General features: G+C 42.3%; 1 protein-coding gene and 1 long non-coding RNA gene across 2 annotated transcripts in view; one reads left to right on the top strand and one right to left on the bottom strand.

Moving 5' to 3' along the window:
- LOC129835732 (uncharacterized) overlaps nt 1-775 on the top strand; it is a 4136-nt gene extending 3361 nt beyond the window's left edge. The window contains exon 3 of the long non-coding RNA XR_008756488.1: nt 1-775. This exon is cut by the window's left edge and continues 374 nt beyond it. This is a non-coding gene — a long non-coding RNA (uncharacterized LOC129835732).
- The window catches only part of LOC129835476 (uncharacterized), a 267196-nt gene extending 248865 nt beyond the window's left edge, over nt 1-18331 (bottom strand). The window contains exons 1-13 of the mRNA XM_055901113.1: nt 17893-18331; nt 15910-16189; nt 15545-15690; nt 14211-14490; nt 13848-13993; nt 12516-12795; nt 12155-12300; nt 10825-11104; nt 10464-10609; nt 9134-9413; nt 8769-8914; nt 7439-7718; nt 7076-7221 (exon numbers count right to left, since the gene is read on the bottom strand). Coding sequence (XP_055757088.1) covers nt 7076-7221; nt 7439-7718; nt 8769-8914; nt 9134-9413; nt 10464-10609; nt 10825-11104; nt 12155-12300; nt 12516-12795; nt 13848-13993; nt 14211-14490; nt 15545-15690; nt 15910-16189; nt 17893-18331 — 2995 coding nt within the window. The remainder of the gene's footprint in view (nt 1-7075; nt 7222-7438; nt 7719-8768; nt 8915-9133; nt 9414-10463; nt 10610-10824; nt 11105-12154; nt 12301-12515; nt 12796-13847; nt 13994-14210; nt 14491-15544; nt 15691-15909; nt 16190-17892) is intronic.
- Between the last annotated feature and the right edge of the window lie 328 nt (nt 18332-18659).

Genomic DNA, 18659 nt, shown 5'->3' with positions numbered 1-18659 from the left:
TCCTTATGTCTGAAAAACAGGCTTCCAGGGTAGGCAATTTTGGGGATTCACCATGTTTCATCGAAATGTACAGCTGTGTGTCTTCTGCATAGTAGTGAAAATTGACATTGTGTTTCCCGAATGACATCACCAAGAGGTAACATATAGAGCCCCACAGTGGAAATAAAAGTCAACATGTTCTATATAGATTTACACGGTTATCAAAACGTCATGCCAGGGTAAGCCTACACGAAACACAGCCCTTATTTTAAGTGTTTCTAAAAATCCCCTATAGGAAAGATTAACTGTAGAAAACGATTGGAACCATTTCCCTGTTTGACCACTAGGTTTTATGCAGATGTTGACATGGACAAACAGACAGAGATATCCATCAGTCTGGGTCCTGAGGTGGGGCTTGTGGGGCTGGCAGGGATGGTGGAGTTTGCCTACACTGGGGCCTTAGCAGCTCTGAAAAAACACACACTGGCCCAGATACAGACTGCAGCTACAACACTAGGGGTCCCCAGAGTTCTAGAACTCTGCAGTGAAGAGGAGGAGAAGATGAAGAAGGGAGTAGAGAAGAGGGCAGAAGAGAAGACGATCTCTGCTGAAGAACAGATGAAGGTCAGTCTTCAGTCCATCAGAGAGCTGTGGGCAGAGAGAGAGGGCTGTGATGTGGAGCTGGAGGTTGGTGGGACAAATCAAATCAAATGTTATTTGTCACGTGCCGAATAAAACAAGTGTAGACCTTGCCGTGAAATACGTACAAGCCCTTAACCAACAATGCTGTTAAAAACAGAGGAGTTAAGAAAATATTTACAAAATAAACGAAACAAAAAAAGTAACACAAAATAACCATAACGAGGCTATATACAGGGGGTACCGGTACCGAGTCAATCAGATGCCAACCAGTTGCCATACCATGCAGTGATGCAAACCAATCAGGATGCTCTCGATAGTGCAGCTGTAGAACTTTTGAGGATCTGGTGATCCATGCCAAATCTTTTCAGTCTCCTGAGGGGGGAATAGGTGTTGTCGTGCCCTCTTCACGACTGTCTTGGTGTGTTTGGACCATGATAGTTTGTTGGTGATGTGGACATCGAGGAACTTGAAGCTCTCGAACTCGCTCCAACGAGGCTTTGGTTTTCTGAACATAACGCGCAACCCAAATGGCGTTTTTTTGTTATAAAAGTAATATTTATCGAACAAAAATAACATTTGTTGTGTAACTGGGAGTCTCGTGAGTGCAAACATCCGAAGATTATCAAAGGTAAGCGATTACTTTGATTGCTTTTCTGACTTTCGTGACCAAGCTAATATAAGGCTAACTGTTCTAACATTGATTGATACACTCACAAAAGCTTAGATTGCTTTCGTTGCAAAGCATATTTTCCAAATCTGACACGATAGGTGGATTAACAACAAGCTAAGCTGTGTTTTGGTATATTTCACTTGTGATTGCATGATTATAAATATTTTTTGTAATATTTGTGAATCTGATACGTTTGGGAATTTTCTTCTGCCTTTCATCACCGGAACGAGGCTGTAGTTTTCTGAACATAACGCGCAACCCAAATGGCATTTTTTTGTTATAAAAGTAATATTTATCGAACAAAAATAACATTTATTGTGTAACTGGGAGTCTCGTGAGTGCAAACATCCGAAGATTATCAAAGGTAAGCGATTCATTTGATTGCTTTTCCGACTTTTGTGACCATGCTAATTTGGCGCTAGCTGTTCTAGCATTGATTGATACACTCACAAAAGCTTTGATCTCTTTCTCTGTAAAGCATATTTTCCAAATCTGACACGATAGGTGGATTAACAACAAGCTAAGCTGTGTTTTGATATATTTCACTTGTGATTGCATGATTATAAATATTTTTAGTAATATTTTGCGCCCTGCAATTCAGCGGTTGTTTAGGAAAATTATCCCGTAAAAGGGATCCGTAGCGCAGAGTAGTTAAAGAGGTAGGCGCGTTGAGAACAAGTTGTCATTTATAACTGCGACCTGGCCAAGATAAAGTATAAGGAACCCACACTCAAAAAGAGAGCATTACAGCTGAGAAGCGGGAAAGAAATAAAACACACATAGAACACTATAAACATACAGAACCAGGAGACATCTAGAAAACAACTAGATAAAGTTAAAACCGCTGTTTTCACTTTGGGAAAAATCGTGCCCAAATTAAACAAACTCGTACTCTGTTCTAGATCATACAATATGCATATTATTATTACTATTGGATAGAAAACACTGAAGTTTCTAAAACTGTTTGAATTATATCTGTTAATAAAACAGAACTCATTTGGCAGTAAACTTCCATACAGGAAGTGAAAAATCTGAAAACGAGGCTCTGTTTCAGGGCCTGCCTATTCAACTGGCTTTAATTTATCGATATGTTTGCACTTCATACGCCTTCCACTAGATGTCAACAGGCAGTGGAAGGTTGAATGGGGTGTCTAGCTTGATCTGAGGCCGAATAAGAGCTTTTGGAGTGGCAGGTCCGGTATTTTGTTTGTTTTCGACGGCGCCCGGGGGGGCCTCGACATTGTCTTCTGAAGAGCGTTCGGTATACACGGCGAATTGCTCCGGCTCTGATTTTATTTGATACATATGAGAAAAACATCATAAAGTAGTATTTTTCAACCGAGTTTGATCAGTTTATTCAACGTTTATTGGGAATTTTGGAATTTTTCGTTCCATGCGTCAAGAGATGATGGACACGTGAGCTCGACATGGTTAGCCAAAGTTGCTAATTCGACAGAAGAAAAGGACATTCTAAAACCAAAAAACGATTTATTCTGGACCTAGGACTCCTTGCACAATATTCTGATGGAAGAACAGCAAAAGTAAGACAACATTTTTGATGTTATTTCGTATTTCTGTGTAATATGTTGACTCCTATTCTCCGCCGTGATGGTGAGCGCTGTCTCACAATAACGCATGCTGTATGTTGTGGTAAAGTTATTTTTTAAAATCGAACACAGCGGTTGCATTAAGAACCAGTGTATCTTTCATTTGCCATACAACAAGTATTTTTATGTAAAGTTTATGATGAGTTCTTTGGTCAGATTAGGTGAGTGTCCAAAATATCCCCGGACATTCTGGTGAATTGTTGCTACATATTCACAATGTATAACCACGATTTGCAGCTCAAAATATGCACATTTTCGAACAAAACATAAATGTATTGTATAACATGATGTTATAAGACTGTCATCTGATGAAGTTGTTTAAGGTTAGTGATTCATTTTATCTCTATTTTGTCGGTTTTGTGCAAGCTATTTTGGCGGGGAGTAAATTGCGTTGTGTGTTTGGCTACTGTAGTGAGCTAATAGAAATATATATTGTGTTTTCGCTGTAAAACACTTAAAAAATCGGAAATATTGTCTGGATTCACAAGATGTTTATCTTTCATTTGCTGTATTGGACTTGTGATTTCATGAAATTATATTATATGATATCCTTGTCCCGTTAGGCTAGGCTATGCTAGTCAGCTTTTTTGATGTGGAGGATCCCGGATCCGGGAGAGAGAAGCGGTAGAGGATAACTTCTTGTCAATATGGGGGCGCTGTTTCACCATTGGAAAAAATATTGCCCAAATTAAACTGCCTCGTACTCAATTCTTGCTCGTACAATATGCATATTATTATTACTATTGGATAGAAACACTCTAGTTTCTAAAACCGTTTGAATTATTTCTCTGAGTGAAACAGAACTCTTTCTGCAGCACATTTCCTGTCAGGGAGTGAGATTTCAGAAATCGAGGTCCCTGTTCTAAGGTCAGTTTATAAGTCCCCATGTAAGCCATCGGGCTACATGCACTGCATACGCCTTCCTCTAGATGTCAGTAAGCGGTGAGAATTTGAATGGAGTCGATGGCGCAATCTGGGGCCTTATATAAGACCGTGGAACGGATGTACCGTCCTTTTCAACGGTGCGCCTGGCGCAAGAAGACATCACAATGACGTCCTGCAAACGCTTTCGTTTTAGTTGTTCTATATCTCCGGTCATGTTTTTATTCGTTATAGGTGTTAAAGACATCATAAGGTAGTTAATTTAATCCGACTTATAGCAGTTTATAGCAGTTTATTGCAATTTTCCTGGATTTCAATGTGACGCGCGTTCACGAGTTGGACTCCTCTCCAGTGGGTGGCTAACGTTAGCGGCTAATTCGACAGGACAAGAGGACATCTTTCAGCCAAAAGACGATTGTTTTGAAGAAAGGACAGCTTGCCCAAGATTCTGATGGAAGCTCAGCTAATAGTAAGCAGTCTTTATGCGGTTAATTCATTGTTCTGTTGAAAAAAGTAAAATGCATGAGACACCATTTCTTGCAGTGTAGCCTTGCGTTATCGCAGCCTGTATTGCGCAGTAACGTTAATTTTAAAAATGTAATTCAGCGATTGCATTAAGAACTAATTTGTCTTTCAATTGCTGTCCAACCTGTATTTTTTTTGTCAAGTTTATGAATAGTTTTCGATAAGAATAGGTGCCGTTCCAAGATGGCGCCGGACAGATTGCTTGAGATTTTGGACACGATTCTCGATGTATAAGCACGATTTGTGCCGCTAAATATGCACATTTTCGAACAAACTCTATATGAATTGTGTAATATGATGTTACAGGACTGTCATCTGAAGAATTCTGAGAAGATTAGTGAAAAAATGAATATACACTGCTCAAAAAAATAAAGGGAACACTTAAACAACACAATGTAACTCCAAGTCAATCACACTTCTGTGAAATCAAACTGTCCACTTAGGAAGCAACACTGATTGACAATAAATTTCACATGCTGTTGTGCAAATGGAATAGACAAAAGGTGGAAATTATAGGCAATTAGCGAGACACCCCCAAAAAAGGAGTGATTCTGCAGGTGGTGACCACAGACCACTTCTCAGTTCCTATGCTTCCTGGCTGATTTTTTGGTCACTTTTGAATGCTGGCGGTGCTCTCACTCTAGTGGTAGCATGAGACGGAGTCTACAACCCACACAAGTGGCTCAGGTAGTGCAGTTCATCCAGGATGGCACATCAATGCGAGCTGTGGCAAAAAGGTTTGCTGTGTCTGTCAGCGTAGTGTCCAGAGCATGGAGGCGCTACCAGGAGACAGGCCAGTAGATCAGGAGACGTGGAGGAGGCCGTAGGAGGGCAACAACCCAGCAGCAGGACCGCTACCTCCGCCTTTGTGCAAGGAGGAGCATTGCCAGAGCCCTGCAAAATGACCTCCAGCAGGCCACAAATGTGCATATGTGCACTCGTTTGACTGTGGGTATAGATACTTTTGTACCCATTCCCTCCAGCATCTTCACAAGGTCCTTTGCTGTTGTTCTAGGATTGATTTGGACTTTTCGTACCAAAGAATGTTAATCTCTAGGAGACAGAACGCGTCTCCTTCCTGAGCGGTATGACGGCTGCGTGGTCCCATGCTGTTTATGCTTGCGTACTATTGTTTGTACAGATGAGCGTGGTACCTTCAGGCATTTGCAAATTGCTCCCAAGGATGAACCAGAATTGTAGAGGTCTACAAGTTTTTTTTCTGATGTCTTGGCTGATTTCAATTGATTTTCCGATGATGTCAAGCAAAGAGGCACTGAGTTTGAAGGTAGGCCTTGAAATACATCCACAGGTACATCTCCAATTGATTCAAATTATGTCAGGTAGCCTATCAGAAGCTTCTAAAGCCATGACATAATTTTCTGGAATTTTCCAAGCTGTTTAAAGGCACAGTCAACTTAGTGTATGTCAACTTCTGACCCACTGGAATTGTGATACAGTGAAACAGTATAAGTGATAAATAATACAGTGATAAGTGAAATAATCTGCCTGTAAACAATTGTTGGAAAAATTACTTGTGTCATGCACAAAGTAGATGCCTAACCGACTTGCCAAAACTATAGTTTGTTAACTAGAAATTTGTGGAGTTGTTGAAAAACGAGATTAAATGACACCAACATAAGTGTATGTAAACTTCCGACTTCAACTGTATATACTAGGCGGTGTCAGTAAAAATTGTCAAAGACTCCAGTCACCCAAGTCATAGACTCTTTTCTCTGCTACCACACGACAAGCGGTACCGGAGCACCAAGTCTAGGACCAAAACGCTCCTTAACAGCTTCTACCCCCAAGTCATAAGACCCCTGAACAATTCATCAAATGGCCACCAGATTATTTACTTTGAGACCCACTCCATTTCTTTGTTTTACACTGCTGCAACTCACTGTTTATAATCTATGCATAGTCACTTCACTCCTACCTAGATGTACAAATGTCCTCACCTAACCTGTACACCCACAGATTGACTGTACAATTACCCCATGTATATAGCCTCTTTATTGTTATTCTATTGTGTTACTTTTTATTCTTTTTTACTTTACTTTATTTGGTAAATAATTTCTTAAAACTCTTTCTTGAACTGCACTGTTGGTTAAGGGCTAGTAAGTAAGCATTTGATTTGATTTGATAAAAATCAGTTATTGTCAATAATCTTACAGTGTAGGCATTTTACATATTTAAAATATGGGGGGATAGTAGTTGTGGGAGGGGAGAGGGGGGATGGGTCTTAAATACAGGTTATGTCACACCCTGATCTGTTTCATCTGTCTTTGTGATTGTCTCCAACCCCCTCCAGGTGTTGCCCATCTTTCCCATTATTCCCTGTGTATTTATACCTGTGTTCTGTGTTTGTTTGTTGCCAGTTCGTTTTGTTTTGTCAAGCCTACCAGCGTGTTTCCCTCTGTCCCTGTCTCTCGATTGTTCCTGTTTTCTAGTTTTCCCTGTGTTGACCTTTTCTGCCAGTCCTGACCCTGAGCCTGCCTGCCATCCTGTACCTTCACCCCATCTATCTGGATTACTGACCCTTGGCTGCCCTTGACCTGTTTTTTGCCTGCCCTTGTTGGATTAATAAACTGTTGTTACTTCGACGTTGTCTGCATCTTGGTCTTACCTGAAACGTGATAGGTCAAGAGTTCACAGTGATTATAACAAGCACACTAATTCTACTTCCTGACATTGATGTTCTACCATATAAAAGTCATGTAACTTGACTTGAGGAGGAATGTGAAGACTTATGACAGTTACAGATGATTACCTGCAGGAGTGCCATATACTTCCACCTCACACAGAGTGAGAATGTTGTTCTGTCCAGGGATGACCACAACAACATAGCGACCGTCCATCTCATTACACTGGAACGTGTTGGACTCTCCTGCTGGGATGTGGGAGGTGACAACACATCTGAAAGAGAGAGTGAAACACAGAGAGAGAGATGGAGAGAGAGAGAAAAATATAATGAGAGTGAATGAGGCCGCTCTACAATTTACCATAGAGAAAACCATCAGTCTGTTCAATATACTGTTTAGCCATAGAATATCTACAGAAGCATGGATGAAGACCAACTTATCCAAACACCTTCAAGACAGAACATACAATTCTACAGATGTCTATGTATCACCTGGGGTTGTTGATGCCATTGTTCTCCAGAGAGTTACCGATGCGGATCTCAGCATCATTCAGCCTCTCAGAACAGCAGTCTCCTCTGTTGGTGATGCTGACAGCTGTCACTCTGTACACATCCAGCAGGTCCACTCTCCACCAGGGGTTGGTCTCCTGTGCAGTGTGTGTGCAGGACATTTTGTGATAGTTTGATTCTCTGTTGCCATCAATGGCATTGTTAGCCTGGCCATCCCCATACAGTGATGACTGGGTGGCCACTCCTTTCACCGCTAAATTTACTACAGGGATAAAGAGAAGGATGTTTTAATACAGATATGACCAGTTATTGTCAATAATCTTACAGTGTAGGCATTTTACATATTTAAAATATGGGGGGATTGTAACGTCCTGACCAGATTTCTTATGTGTTTTGCTTGTTTAGTGTTGGTCAGGACGTGAGCTGGGTGGGAATTCTATGTTGTGTGTCTAGTTTGTCTGTTTCTGTGTCCAGCCTAATATGGTTCTCAATCAGAGGCCAATCAATCGTTGTCCCTGATTGAGAATCATATATAGGAGGCTTGTTTTGTGTTGGGATTTTGTGGGTGATTGTTTCCTGTCTCTGTGTTTTTTGTCTGCACCAGATAGGTCTGTCTCGGTTTTCACATTTGTTATTTTGTTACTTGTGTTAGTGTTACTGTTTATTCGTCTATTAAACATGTTGAACACTAGCATTTTGGTCCTCTCCTTCATCCCAGGAAGAAAGCCGTGACAGGGATAGTAGTTGTGGGGGGAGTATTGGAGGGGAGAGGGGTGGATGGGTCTTAAATAGAGGTTATGTCACACCCTGATCTGTTTCATCTGTCTTTGTGATTGTCTCCAACCCCCTCCAGGTGTTGCCCATCTTTACCATTATCCCCTGTGTATTTATACCTGTGTTCTGTGTTTGTCTGTTGCCAGTTTGTTTTGTTTTGTCAAGCCTACCAGCGAGTTTCCCTCTGTCCCTGTCTCTCGATTGTTCCTGTTTTCTAGTTTTCCCTGTGTTGACCTTTTCTGCCAGTCCTGACCCTGAGCCTGCCTGCCATCCTGTACCTTCACCCCATCTATCTGGATTACTGACCCTTGGCTGCCCTTGACCTGTCTTTTGCCTGCCCTTGTTGGATTAATAAACTGTTGTTACTTCGACGTTGTCTGCATCTTGGTCTTACCTGAAACGTGATAGGTCAAGAGTTCACAGTGATTATAACAAGCACACTAATTCTACTTCCTGACATTGATGTTCTACCATATAAAAGTCATGTAACTTGACTTGAGGATGAATGTGAAGACTGATGACAGTTACAGATGATTACCTGCAGGAGTGCCATATACTTCCACCTCACACAGAGTGAGAATCTTGTTCTGTCCAGGGATGACCACAACAACATAGCGACCGTCCATCTCATTACACTGGAACGTGTTGGTCTCTCCTGCTGGGATGTGGGAGGTGACAACACATCTGAAAGAGAGAGTGAAACACAGAGAGAGAGATGGAGAGAGAGAGAGAAAAATATAATGAGAGTGAATGAGGCCGCTCTACAATTTGCCATAGAGAAAACCATCAGTCTGTTCAATATACTGTTTAGCCATAGAATATCTACAGAAGCATGGATGAAGACCAACTTATCCAGATTCCTTCAAGACAGGACATACAATTCTACTGATGTCTATGTATCACCTGGGGTTGTTGATGCCATTGTTCTCCAGAGAGTTACCGATGCGGATCTCAGCACCATCAAGTCTCTCAGGAACAACATCTCCTCTGTTGGTGATGGTGACAGCTGTCACTCTGTACACATCCAGCAGGTCCACTCTCCACCAGGGGTTGGTCTCCTGTTGAGTGTGTGTGCAGGATCTTTTGTGATAGTTTGATTCTCTGTTGCCATCAATGGCATTGTTAGCCTGGCCATCCCCATACAGTGATGACTGGGTGGCCACTCCTTTCACCGCTACATTTACTACAGGGATAAAGAGAAGGATGTTTTAATACAGATATGACCAGTTATTGTCAATAATCTTACAGTGTAGGCATTTTACATATTTAAAATATGGGGGGATTGTAACGTCCTGACCAGAGTTCTTATGTGTTTTGCTTGTTTAGTGTTGGTCAGGACGTGAGCTGGGTGGGAATTCTATGTTGTGTGTCTAGTTTGTCTGTTTCTGTGTCCAGCCTAATATGGTTCTCAATCAGAGGCAGCTGTCAATCGTTGTCCCTGATTGAGAATCATATATAGGAGGCTTGTTTTGTGTTGGGATTTTGTGGGTGATTGTTTCCTGTCTCTGTGTTTTGTCTGCACCAGATAGGTCTGTCTCGGTTTTCACATTTGTTATTTTGTTACTTGTATTAGTGTTACTGTTTATTCGTCTATTAAACATGTTGAACACTAGCATTTTCGTCCTCTCCTTCATCCCAGGAAGAAAGCCGTGACAGGGATAGTAGTTGTGGGAGGAGTATTGGAGGGGAGAGGGGTGGATGGGTCTTAAATAGAGGTTATGTCACACCCTGATCTGTTTCATCTGTCTTTGTGATTGTCTCCAACCCCCTCCAGGTGTTGCCCATCTTTTCCATTATCCCCTGTGTATTTATACCTGTGTTCTGTGTTTGTCTGTTGCCAGTTTGTTTTGTTTTGTCAAGCCTACCAGCGAGTTTCCCTCTGTCCCTGTCTCTCGATTGTTCCTGTTTTCTAGTTTTACCTGTGTTGACCTTTTCTGCCACTCATGACCCTGAGCCTGCCTGCCTTCCTGTACCTTCACCCCATCTATCTGGATTACTGACCCTTGGCTTCCCTTGACCTGTCTTTTGCCTGCCCTTGTTGGATTAATAAACTGTTGTTACTTCGACGTTGTCTGCATCTTGGTCTTACCTGAAACGTGATAGGTCAAGAGTTCACAGTGATTATAACAAGCACACTAATTCTACTTCCTGACATTGATGTTCTACCATATAAAAGTCATGTAACTTGACTTGAGGATGAATGTGAAGACTGATGACAGTTACAGATGATTACCTGCAGGAGTGCCATATACTTCCACCTCACACAGAGTGAGAATCTTGTTCTGTCCAGGGATGACCACAACAACATAGCGACCGTCCATCTCATTACACTGGAACGTGTTGGTCTCTCCTGCTGGGATGTGGGAGATGACAACACATCTGAAAGAGAGTGAAACACAGAGAGAGAGATGGAGAGAGAGAGAAAAATATAATGAGAGTGAATGAGGCCGCTCTACAATTTGCCATAGAGAAAACCATCAGTCTGTTCAATATACTGTTTAGCCATAGAATATCTACAGAAGCATGGATGAAGACCAACTTATCCAGATTCCTTCAAGACAGGACATACAATTCTACTGATGTCTATGTATCACCTGGGGTTGTTGATGCCATTGTTCTCCAGAGAGTTACCGATGCGGATCTCAGCACCATCAAGTCTCTCAGGAACAACATCTCCTCTGTTGGTGATAGTGACAGCTGTCACTTTGTACACATCCAGCAGGTCCACTCTCCACCAGGGGTTGGTCTCCTGTTGAGTGTGTGTGCAGGATCTTTTGTGATAGTTTGATTCTCTGTTGCCATCAATGGCATTGTTAGCCTGGCCATCCCCATACAGTGATGACTGGGTGGCCACTCCTTTCACCGCTACATTTACTACAGGGATAAAGAGAAGGATGTTTTAATACAGATATGACCAGTTATTGTCAATAATCTTACAGTGTAGGCATTTTACATATTTAAAATATGGGGGGATTGTAACGTCCTGACCAGAGTTCTTATGTGTTTTGCTTGTTTAGTGTTGGTCAGGACGTGAGCTGGGTGGGAATTCTATGTTGTGTGTCTAGTTTGTCTGTTTCTGTGTCCAGCCTAATATGGTTCTCAATCAGAGGCAGCTGTCAATCGTTGTCCCTGATTGAGAATCATATATAGGAGGCTTGTTTTGTGTTGGGATTTTGTGGGTGATTGTTTCCTGTCTCTGTGTTTTGTCTGCACCAGATAGGTCTGTCTCGGTTTTCACATTTGTTATTTTGTTACTTGTATTAGTGTTACTGTTTATTCGTCTATTAAACATGTTGAACACTAGCATTTTCGTCCTGTCCTTCATCCCAGGAAGAAAGCCGTGACAGGGATAGTAGTTGTGGGAGGAGTATTGGAGGGGAGAGGGGTGGATGGGTCTTAAATAGAGGTTATGTCACACCCTGATCTGTTTCATCTGTCTTTGTGATTGTCTCCAACCCCCTCCAGGTGTTGCCCATCTTTTCCATTATCCCCTGTGTATTTATACCTGTGTTCTGTGTTTGTCTGTTGCTAGTTTGTTTTGTTTTGTCAAGCCTACCAGCGAGTTTCCCTCTGTCCCTGTCTCTCGATTGTTCCTGTTTTCTAGTTTTACCTGTGTTGACCTTTTCTGCCACTCCTGACCCTGAGCCTGCCTGCCATCCTGTACCTTCACCCCATCTATCTGGATTACTGACTCTTGGCTTCCCTTGACCTGTCTTTTGCCTGCCCTTGTTGGATTAATAAACTGTTGTTACTTCGACGTTGTCTGCATCTTGGTCTTACCTGAAACGTGATAGGTCAAGAGTTCACAGTGATTATAACAAGCACACTAATTCTACTTCCTGACATTGATGTTCTACCATATAAAAGTCATGTAACTTGACTTGAGGATGAATGTGAAGACTGATGACAGTTACAGATGATTACCTGCAGGAGTGCCATATACTTCCACCTCACACAGAGTGAGAATCTTGTTCTGTCCAGGGATGACCACAACAACATAGCGACCGTCCATCTCATTACACTGGAACGTGTTGGTCTCTCCTGCTGGGATGTGGGAGATGACAACACATCTGAAAGAGAGTGAAACACAGAGAGAGAGATGGAGAGAGAGAGAAAAATATAATGAGAGTGAATGAGGCCGCTCTACAATTTGCCATAGAGAAAACCATCAGTCTGTTCAATATACTGTTTAGCCATAGAATATCTACAGAAGCATGGATGAAGACCAACTTATCCAGATTCCTTCAAGACAGGACATACAATTCTACTGATGTCTATGTATCACCTGGGGTTGTTGATGCCATTGTTCTCCAGAGAGTTACCGATGCGGATCTCAGCACCATCAAGTCTCTCAGGAACAACATCTCCTCTGTTGGTGATGGTGACAGCTGTCACTTTGTACACATCCAGCAGGTCCACTCTCCACCAGGGGTTGGTCTCCTGTTGAGTGTGTGTGCAGGATCTTTTGTGATAGTTTGATTCTCTGTTGCCATCAATGGCATTGTTAGCCTGGCCATCCCCATACAGTGATGACTGGGTGGCCACTCCTTTCACCGCTACATTTACTACAGGGATAAAGAGAAGGATGTTTTAATACAGATATGACCAGTTATTGTCAATAATCTTACAGTGTAGGCATTTTACATATTTAAAATATGGGGGGATTGTAACGTCCTGACCAGAGTTCTTATGTGTTTTGCTTGTTTAGTGTTGGTCAGGACGTGAGCTGGGTGGGAATTCTATGTTGTGTGTCTAGTTTGTCTGTTTCTGTGTCCAGCCTAATATGGTTCTCAATCAGAGGCAGCTGTCAATCGTTGTCCCTGATTGAGAATCATATATAGGAGGCTTGTTTTGTGTTGGGATTTTGTGGGTGATTGTTTCCTGTCTCTGTGTTTCGTCTGCACCAGATAGGTCTGTCTCGGTTTTCACATTTGTTATTTTGTTACTTGTATTAGTGTTACTGTTTATTCGTCTATTAAACATGTTGAAGACTAGTATTTTGGTCCTCTCCTTCATCCCAGGAAGAAAGCCGTGACAGGGATAGTAGTTGTGGGAGGAGTATTGGAGGGGAGAGGGGTGGATGGGTCTTAAATAGAGGTTATGTCACACCCTGATCTGTTTCATCTGTCTTTGTGATTGTTTCCAACCCCCTCCAGGTGTTGCCCATCTTTTCCATTATCCCCTGTGTATTTATACCTGTGTTCTGTGTTTGTCTGTTGCCAGTTCGTTTTGTTTTGTCAAGCCTACCAGCGGGTTTCCCTCTGTCCCTGTCTCTCGATTTTTCCTGTTTTCTAGTTTTTCCCTGTGTTGACCTTTTCTGCCAGTCCTGACCCTGAGCCTGCCTGCCATCCTGTACCTTCACCCCATCTATCTGGATTACTGACTCTTGGCTGCCCTTGACCTGTCTTTTGCCTGCCCTTGTTGGATTAATAAACTGTTGTTACTTCAACGTTGTCTGCATCTTGGTCTTACCTGAAACGTGATAGGTCAAGAGTTCACAGTGATTATAACAAGCACACTAATTCTACTTCCTGAATATTGATGTTCTACCATATAAAAGTCATGTAACTTGACTTGAGGATGAATGTGAAGACTGATGACAGTTACAGATGATTACCTGCAGGAGTGCCATATACTTCCACCTCACACAGAGTGAGAATCTTGTTCTGTCCAGGGATGACCACAACAACATAGCGACCGTCCATCTCATTACACTGGAACGTGTTGGACTCTCCTGCTGGGATGTGGGAGATGACAACACATCTGAAAGAGAGAGTGAAACACAGAGAGAGAGATGGAGAGAGAGAGAAAAATATAATGAGAGTGAATGAGGCCGCTCTACAATGTGCCATAGAGAAAACCATCAGTCTGTTCAATATACTGTTTAGCCATAGAATATCTACAGAAGCATGGATGAAGACCAACTTATCCAGATTCCTTCAAGACAGGACATACAATTCTACAGATGTCTATGTATCACCTGGGGTTGTTGATGCCATTGTTCTCCAGAGAGTTACCGATGCGGATCTCAGCATCATCAAGTCTCTCAGGAACAACATCTCCTCTGTTGGTGATGGTGACAGCTGTCACTCTGTACACATCCAGCAGGTCCACTCTCCACCAGGGGTTGGTCTCCTGTTGAGTGTGTGTGCAGGATCTTTTGTGATAGTTTGATTCTCTGTTGCCATCAATGGCATTGTTAGCCTGGCCATCCCCATACAGTGATGACTGGGTGGCCACTCCTTTCACCGCTACATTTACTACAGGGATAAAGAGAAGGATGTTTTAATACAGATATGACCAGTTATTGTCAATAATCTTACAGTGTAGGCATTTTACATATTTAAAATATGGGGGGATTATAACGTCCTGACCAGAGTTCTTATGTGTTTTGCTTGTTTAGTGTTGGTCAGGACGTGAGCTGGGTGGGAATTCTATGTTGTGTGTCTAGTTTGTCTGTTTCTGTGTCCAGCCTAATATGGTTCTCAATCAGAGGCAGCTGTCAATCGTTGTCCCTGATTGAGAATCATATATAGGAGGCTTGTTTTGTGTTGGGATTTTGTGGGTGATTGTTTCCTGTCGCTGTGTTTTTTGTCTGCACCAGATAGGTCTGTCTCGGTTTTCACATTTGTTATTTTGTTACTTGTATTAGTTTTACTGTTTATTCGTCTATTTAAACATGTTGAACACTAGTATTTTCGTCCTCTCCTTCATCCCAGGAAGAAAGCCGTGACAGGGATAGTAGTTGTGGGAGGAGTATTGGAGGGGAGAGGGGTGGATGGGTCTTAAATAGAGGTTATGTCACACCCTGATCTGTTTCATCTGTCTTTGTGATTGTCTCCAACCCCCTCCAGGTGTTGCCCATCTTTTCCATTATCCCCTGTGTATTTATACCTGTGTTCTGTGTTTGTCTGTTGCCAGTTTGTTTTGTTTTGTCAAGCCTACCAGCGAGTTTCCCTCTGTCCCTGTCTCTCGATTGTTCCTGTTTTCTAGTTTTCCCTGTGTTGACCTTTTCTGCCACTCCTGACCCTGAGCCTGCCTGCCATCCTGTACCTTCACCCCACCTATCTGGATTACTGACCCTTGGCTGCCCTTGACCTGTCTTTTGCCTGCCCCTGTTGGATTAATAAACTGTTGTTACTTCGACATTGTCTGCATCTGGGTCTTACCTGAAATGTGATAGGTCAAGAGTTCACAGTGATTATAACAAACACATTAATTCTACTTCCTGAACATTGATGTTCTACCATATAAAAGTCATGTAACTTGACATGAGGAGGAATGTGAAGAGTGATGACAGTTACAGATGATTACCTGCAGGAGTGCCATATACTTCCACCTCACACAGAGTGAGAATCTTGTTCTGTCCAGGGATGACCACAACAACAAAGCGACCGTCCGTCTCATTACACTGGAACGTGTTGGACTCTCCTGCTGGGATGTGGGAGATGACAACACATCTGAAAGAGAGAGTGAAACACAGAGAGAGAGATGGAGAGAGAGAGAGAAAAATATAATGAGAGTGAATGAGGCCGTTCTACAATTTGCCATAGAGAAAACCATCAGTCTGTTCAATATACTGTTTAGCCATAGAATATCTACAGAAGCATGGATGAAGACCAACTTATCCAGATTCCTTCAAGACAGGACATACAATTCTACAGATGTCTATGTATCACCTGGGGTTGTTGATGCCATTGTTCTCCAGAGAGTTACCGATGCGGATCTCAGCATCATTCAGCCTCTCAGAACAGCAGTCTCCTCTGTTGGTGATGGTGACAGCTGTCACTCTGTACACATCCAGCAGGTCCACTCTCCACCAGGGGTTGGTGTCATCCTGAGTGTGGCTGCAGGATCGTTTGTCATATTCAGGTTCTCTATTCCCATCAATGGCATTTGAAGCTTCACCGATTCCATATAGAGATGACTGAGCAGCCACTCCTTTCAACGCCACGTTTGCTGCAGGGATTAAGAAAATAATTTTTTAATACTGAAATGACAAGTTATTGTTAATCATCTGACAGTGTATGAATTTGAAATGTTTAGAAGATGGGGAGATAGTAGTAGTGGGAGGAGGAGTGGAGGGTTGGATGATGGAGAAGAGGGGAGAGAAGATGGGGAGATAATAGCAGTGGGAGGAGAAGTGGAGAGGGGTTTGTTGGAGAAGAGGGGAGAAGAGATGGGGGATAGAAGTGGTGGGAGGAGAGAGGTGGATGTTGGAGAAGAGATGGGGGGATAGAAGTAGTGGGATGAGGAGTCGAGTGGAGAGGTGTGGTTTTGTATAAGAGGGGAGAGAGTATGGGCGGGTAGTATTATAGGCTCGGCCCTAATTTATGTGTATTCTGTCACCTGGAGCTGCATGGAATATTATCTTGGAACACAAGGAAAGCACAAAGGACAATGCCCGAAAAATAGTCAGCCCTTCCACCTCTGAGGGGCCAAAATGTATCTCTCTGTTACAGTACCCAGAGACTATTGTGATAGAATAATACTATAGTATCCATGTTTGGTATGTATCATGTAATAGATCTTTAGACGATTCTTAATATGTCTGTGAAGCAACTTTTTTTTTAAAGTACATTTTATGTGAAAAAAAAATGAAAGGACTTTCTAGTTTATCTGCATAAACCCATTTGGACTTGGCACTATACGCTTCTATCTGTAATCCAATCACAAGCCTGAACAAATACAGACGGACCAATCAGAACATGTCTTTATCATCTCCCTGGTCTAGCTAGTTAAGCCAGCGATAATGTCACCCAAGCAACAACAAAAAACAGCACTTTAAGAAATCTTAAAGTAAATTATGTTGTCACGTAGTTTTTCAGTTATGACAATAATTTGTCTGATTATCACAATACATTTCTTAATGTAGTTGATGATGTGTTCTCACTATCTTGGTAAAATAGCTACAGTCTTCTTAGAAACCGATCTTGTCTAATTCAGAAGTGTTAGATAGAACCTTATGGCTGAACCCAGATTGACACTTCAGAGCACTCCCCTAATAAAACTGATTTACAAATGTCTCAGGATGTTGATGCTCTGTACTTTAGGTACCTTTAAGGTGAGTACCTTAATGAAAATAATTTACTTCAAAACAGTTGTGAAATCTGGGGTGTGAAAACCCAAAAACAGAATCTTTGTCTATTTATTGTGGCTACCAGACAGCGCTTTTCATTATTTTGTCTACAACACATTTTAATTATATTATAATTCATTTTACAACCAATTCCAAATGCAAGCATCACAAGTAAATTATCTGCAAGGAAAACGCAGCGTTCCATTGGAAATGAGTGTACTTCTGGTGTACCAAAATGCAAATCGCTGTCGGTGTGATCGAGGTGTGAACCAATGAGTGACAAAATGTTACAAAGCCTGTCCAGATAATTTCAAGTCATCAGTCTCACGTCAAAGTTGAGTCCAGAGCCTTGAGGCTCGAGTCCACACCTCTGGTATTTATAATATCATACATGATAAATATTACTGTCCGCTACAGTATTGGTAGGAGGAGGAATGGAAGGAAGAGGGGTAGAAGTTGGGGGGGATAGTGGTGGTGGGAGGAGGAGTGGAGAGGGGTGGATTGATGAAAAAGAGGTCAAGTGTTCACACTTATTATTTACATCTCTACCCAGTGAGCAAGACTGGTTGAAAATATGTCTTACCTCTGTTGTCTCTCTTCAGCTCCTGCACTTCAGCTTCCAGCTCTGACTTCGTGGCATTGAGCCTGGCCACCAACACTCTTTGTCCATCCAGCTGCTGCTGCTCTAGAGAGTTCAGGTTTTCTTCCAAGCCTCTCAGTCTACCCACTTCAACTTTCTGCGCCTCCAGGTCTTCCTCTGTAGCATTGAGCTCGGCCTCCTGAGCTGCTACCTTATTAGATGTACCTTCATTCTCTTGCCTCAGTGAGTCTACTCTTGCTACCTGTAACTTCAGTTTTGCATTTGTTGCACTGAGGGCCTCTTCCGGGGTTACAATCTTGCCCAGCTGCTTTTCCATACAGTCCACTCTATCTTTCAGGACATTAAACGGAGATACCGGCTCACCACACCCGGTGTATGGTAAGGCCATGGATAGGCAGCCCAGTAGGAGGAGAGTAGTCATCGTTCCCATCGTCAGGGGATGTTCAAAGGTAAGGTCCCTACACTGAGTTGCTCGGTGCAGTCTTGGTGCTCCTTTGTAGTTAGTCGTCAAGTGACTGAGTGTCAAGACGTTGATGATTTACCTGTTTTTCCCAAAGGGAGAATCTTTTTTGTCATGTGATGGCAAAGCAGTAAACTAGAAACAACTTACGTGTGCAGCTTAGACGGAACATTGCAACTCACTGTTCTCAAGAGAGAGAGCTGGGGAAATCCTGGGAATGTCTAAACAAGGAAATGTTCTGACATTTTCATATGCTACTAACCCGTGTCGTGATCATTTCCTCGTTTGA

This window comes from Salvelinus fontinalis, chromosome 36 (assembly GCF_029448725.1).
Source record: "Salvelinus fontinalis isolate EN_2023a chromosome 36, ASM2944872v1, whole genome shotgun sequence".
Taxonomy (NCBI): domain Eukaryota; kingdom Metazoa; phylum Chordata; class Actinopteri; order Salmoniformes; family Salmonidae; genus Salvelinus; species Salvelinus fontinalis.
Note: the sequence above shows the minus strand (reverse complement) of the source record. Positions and strands in the feature narration are given on the sequence as shown.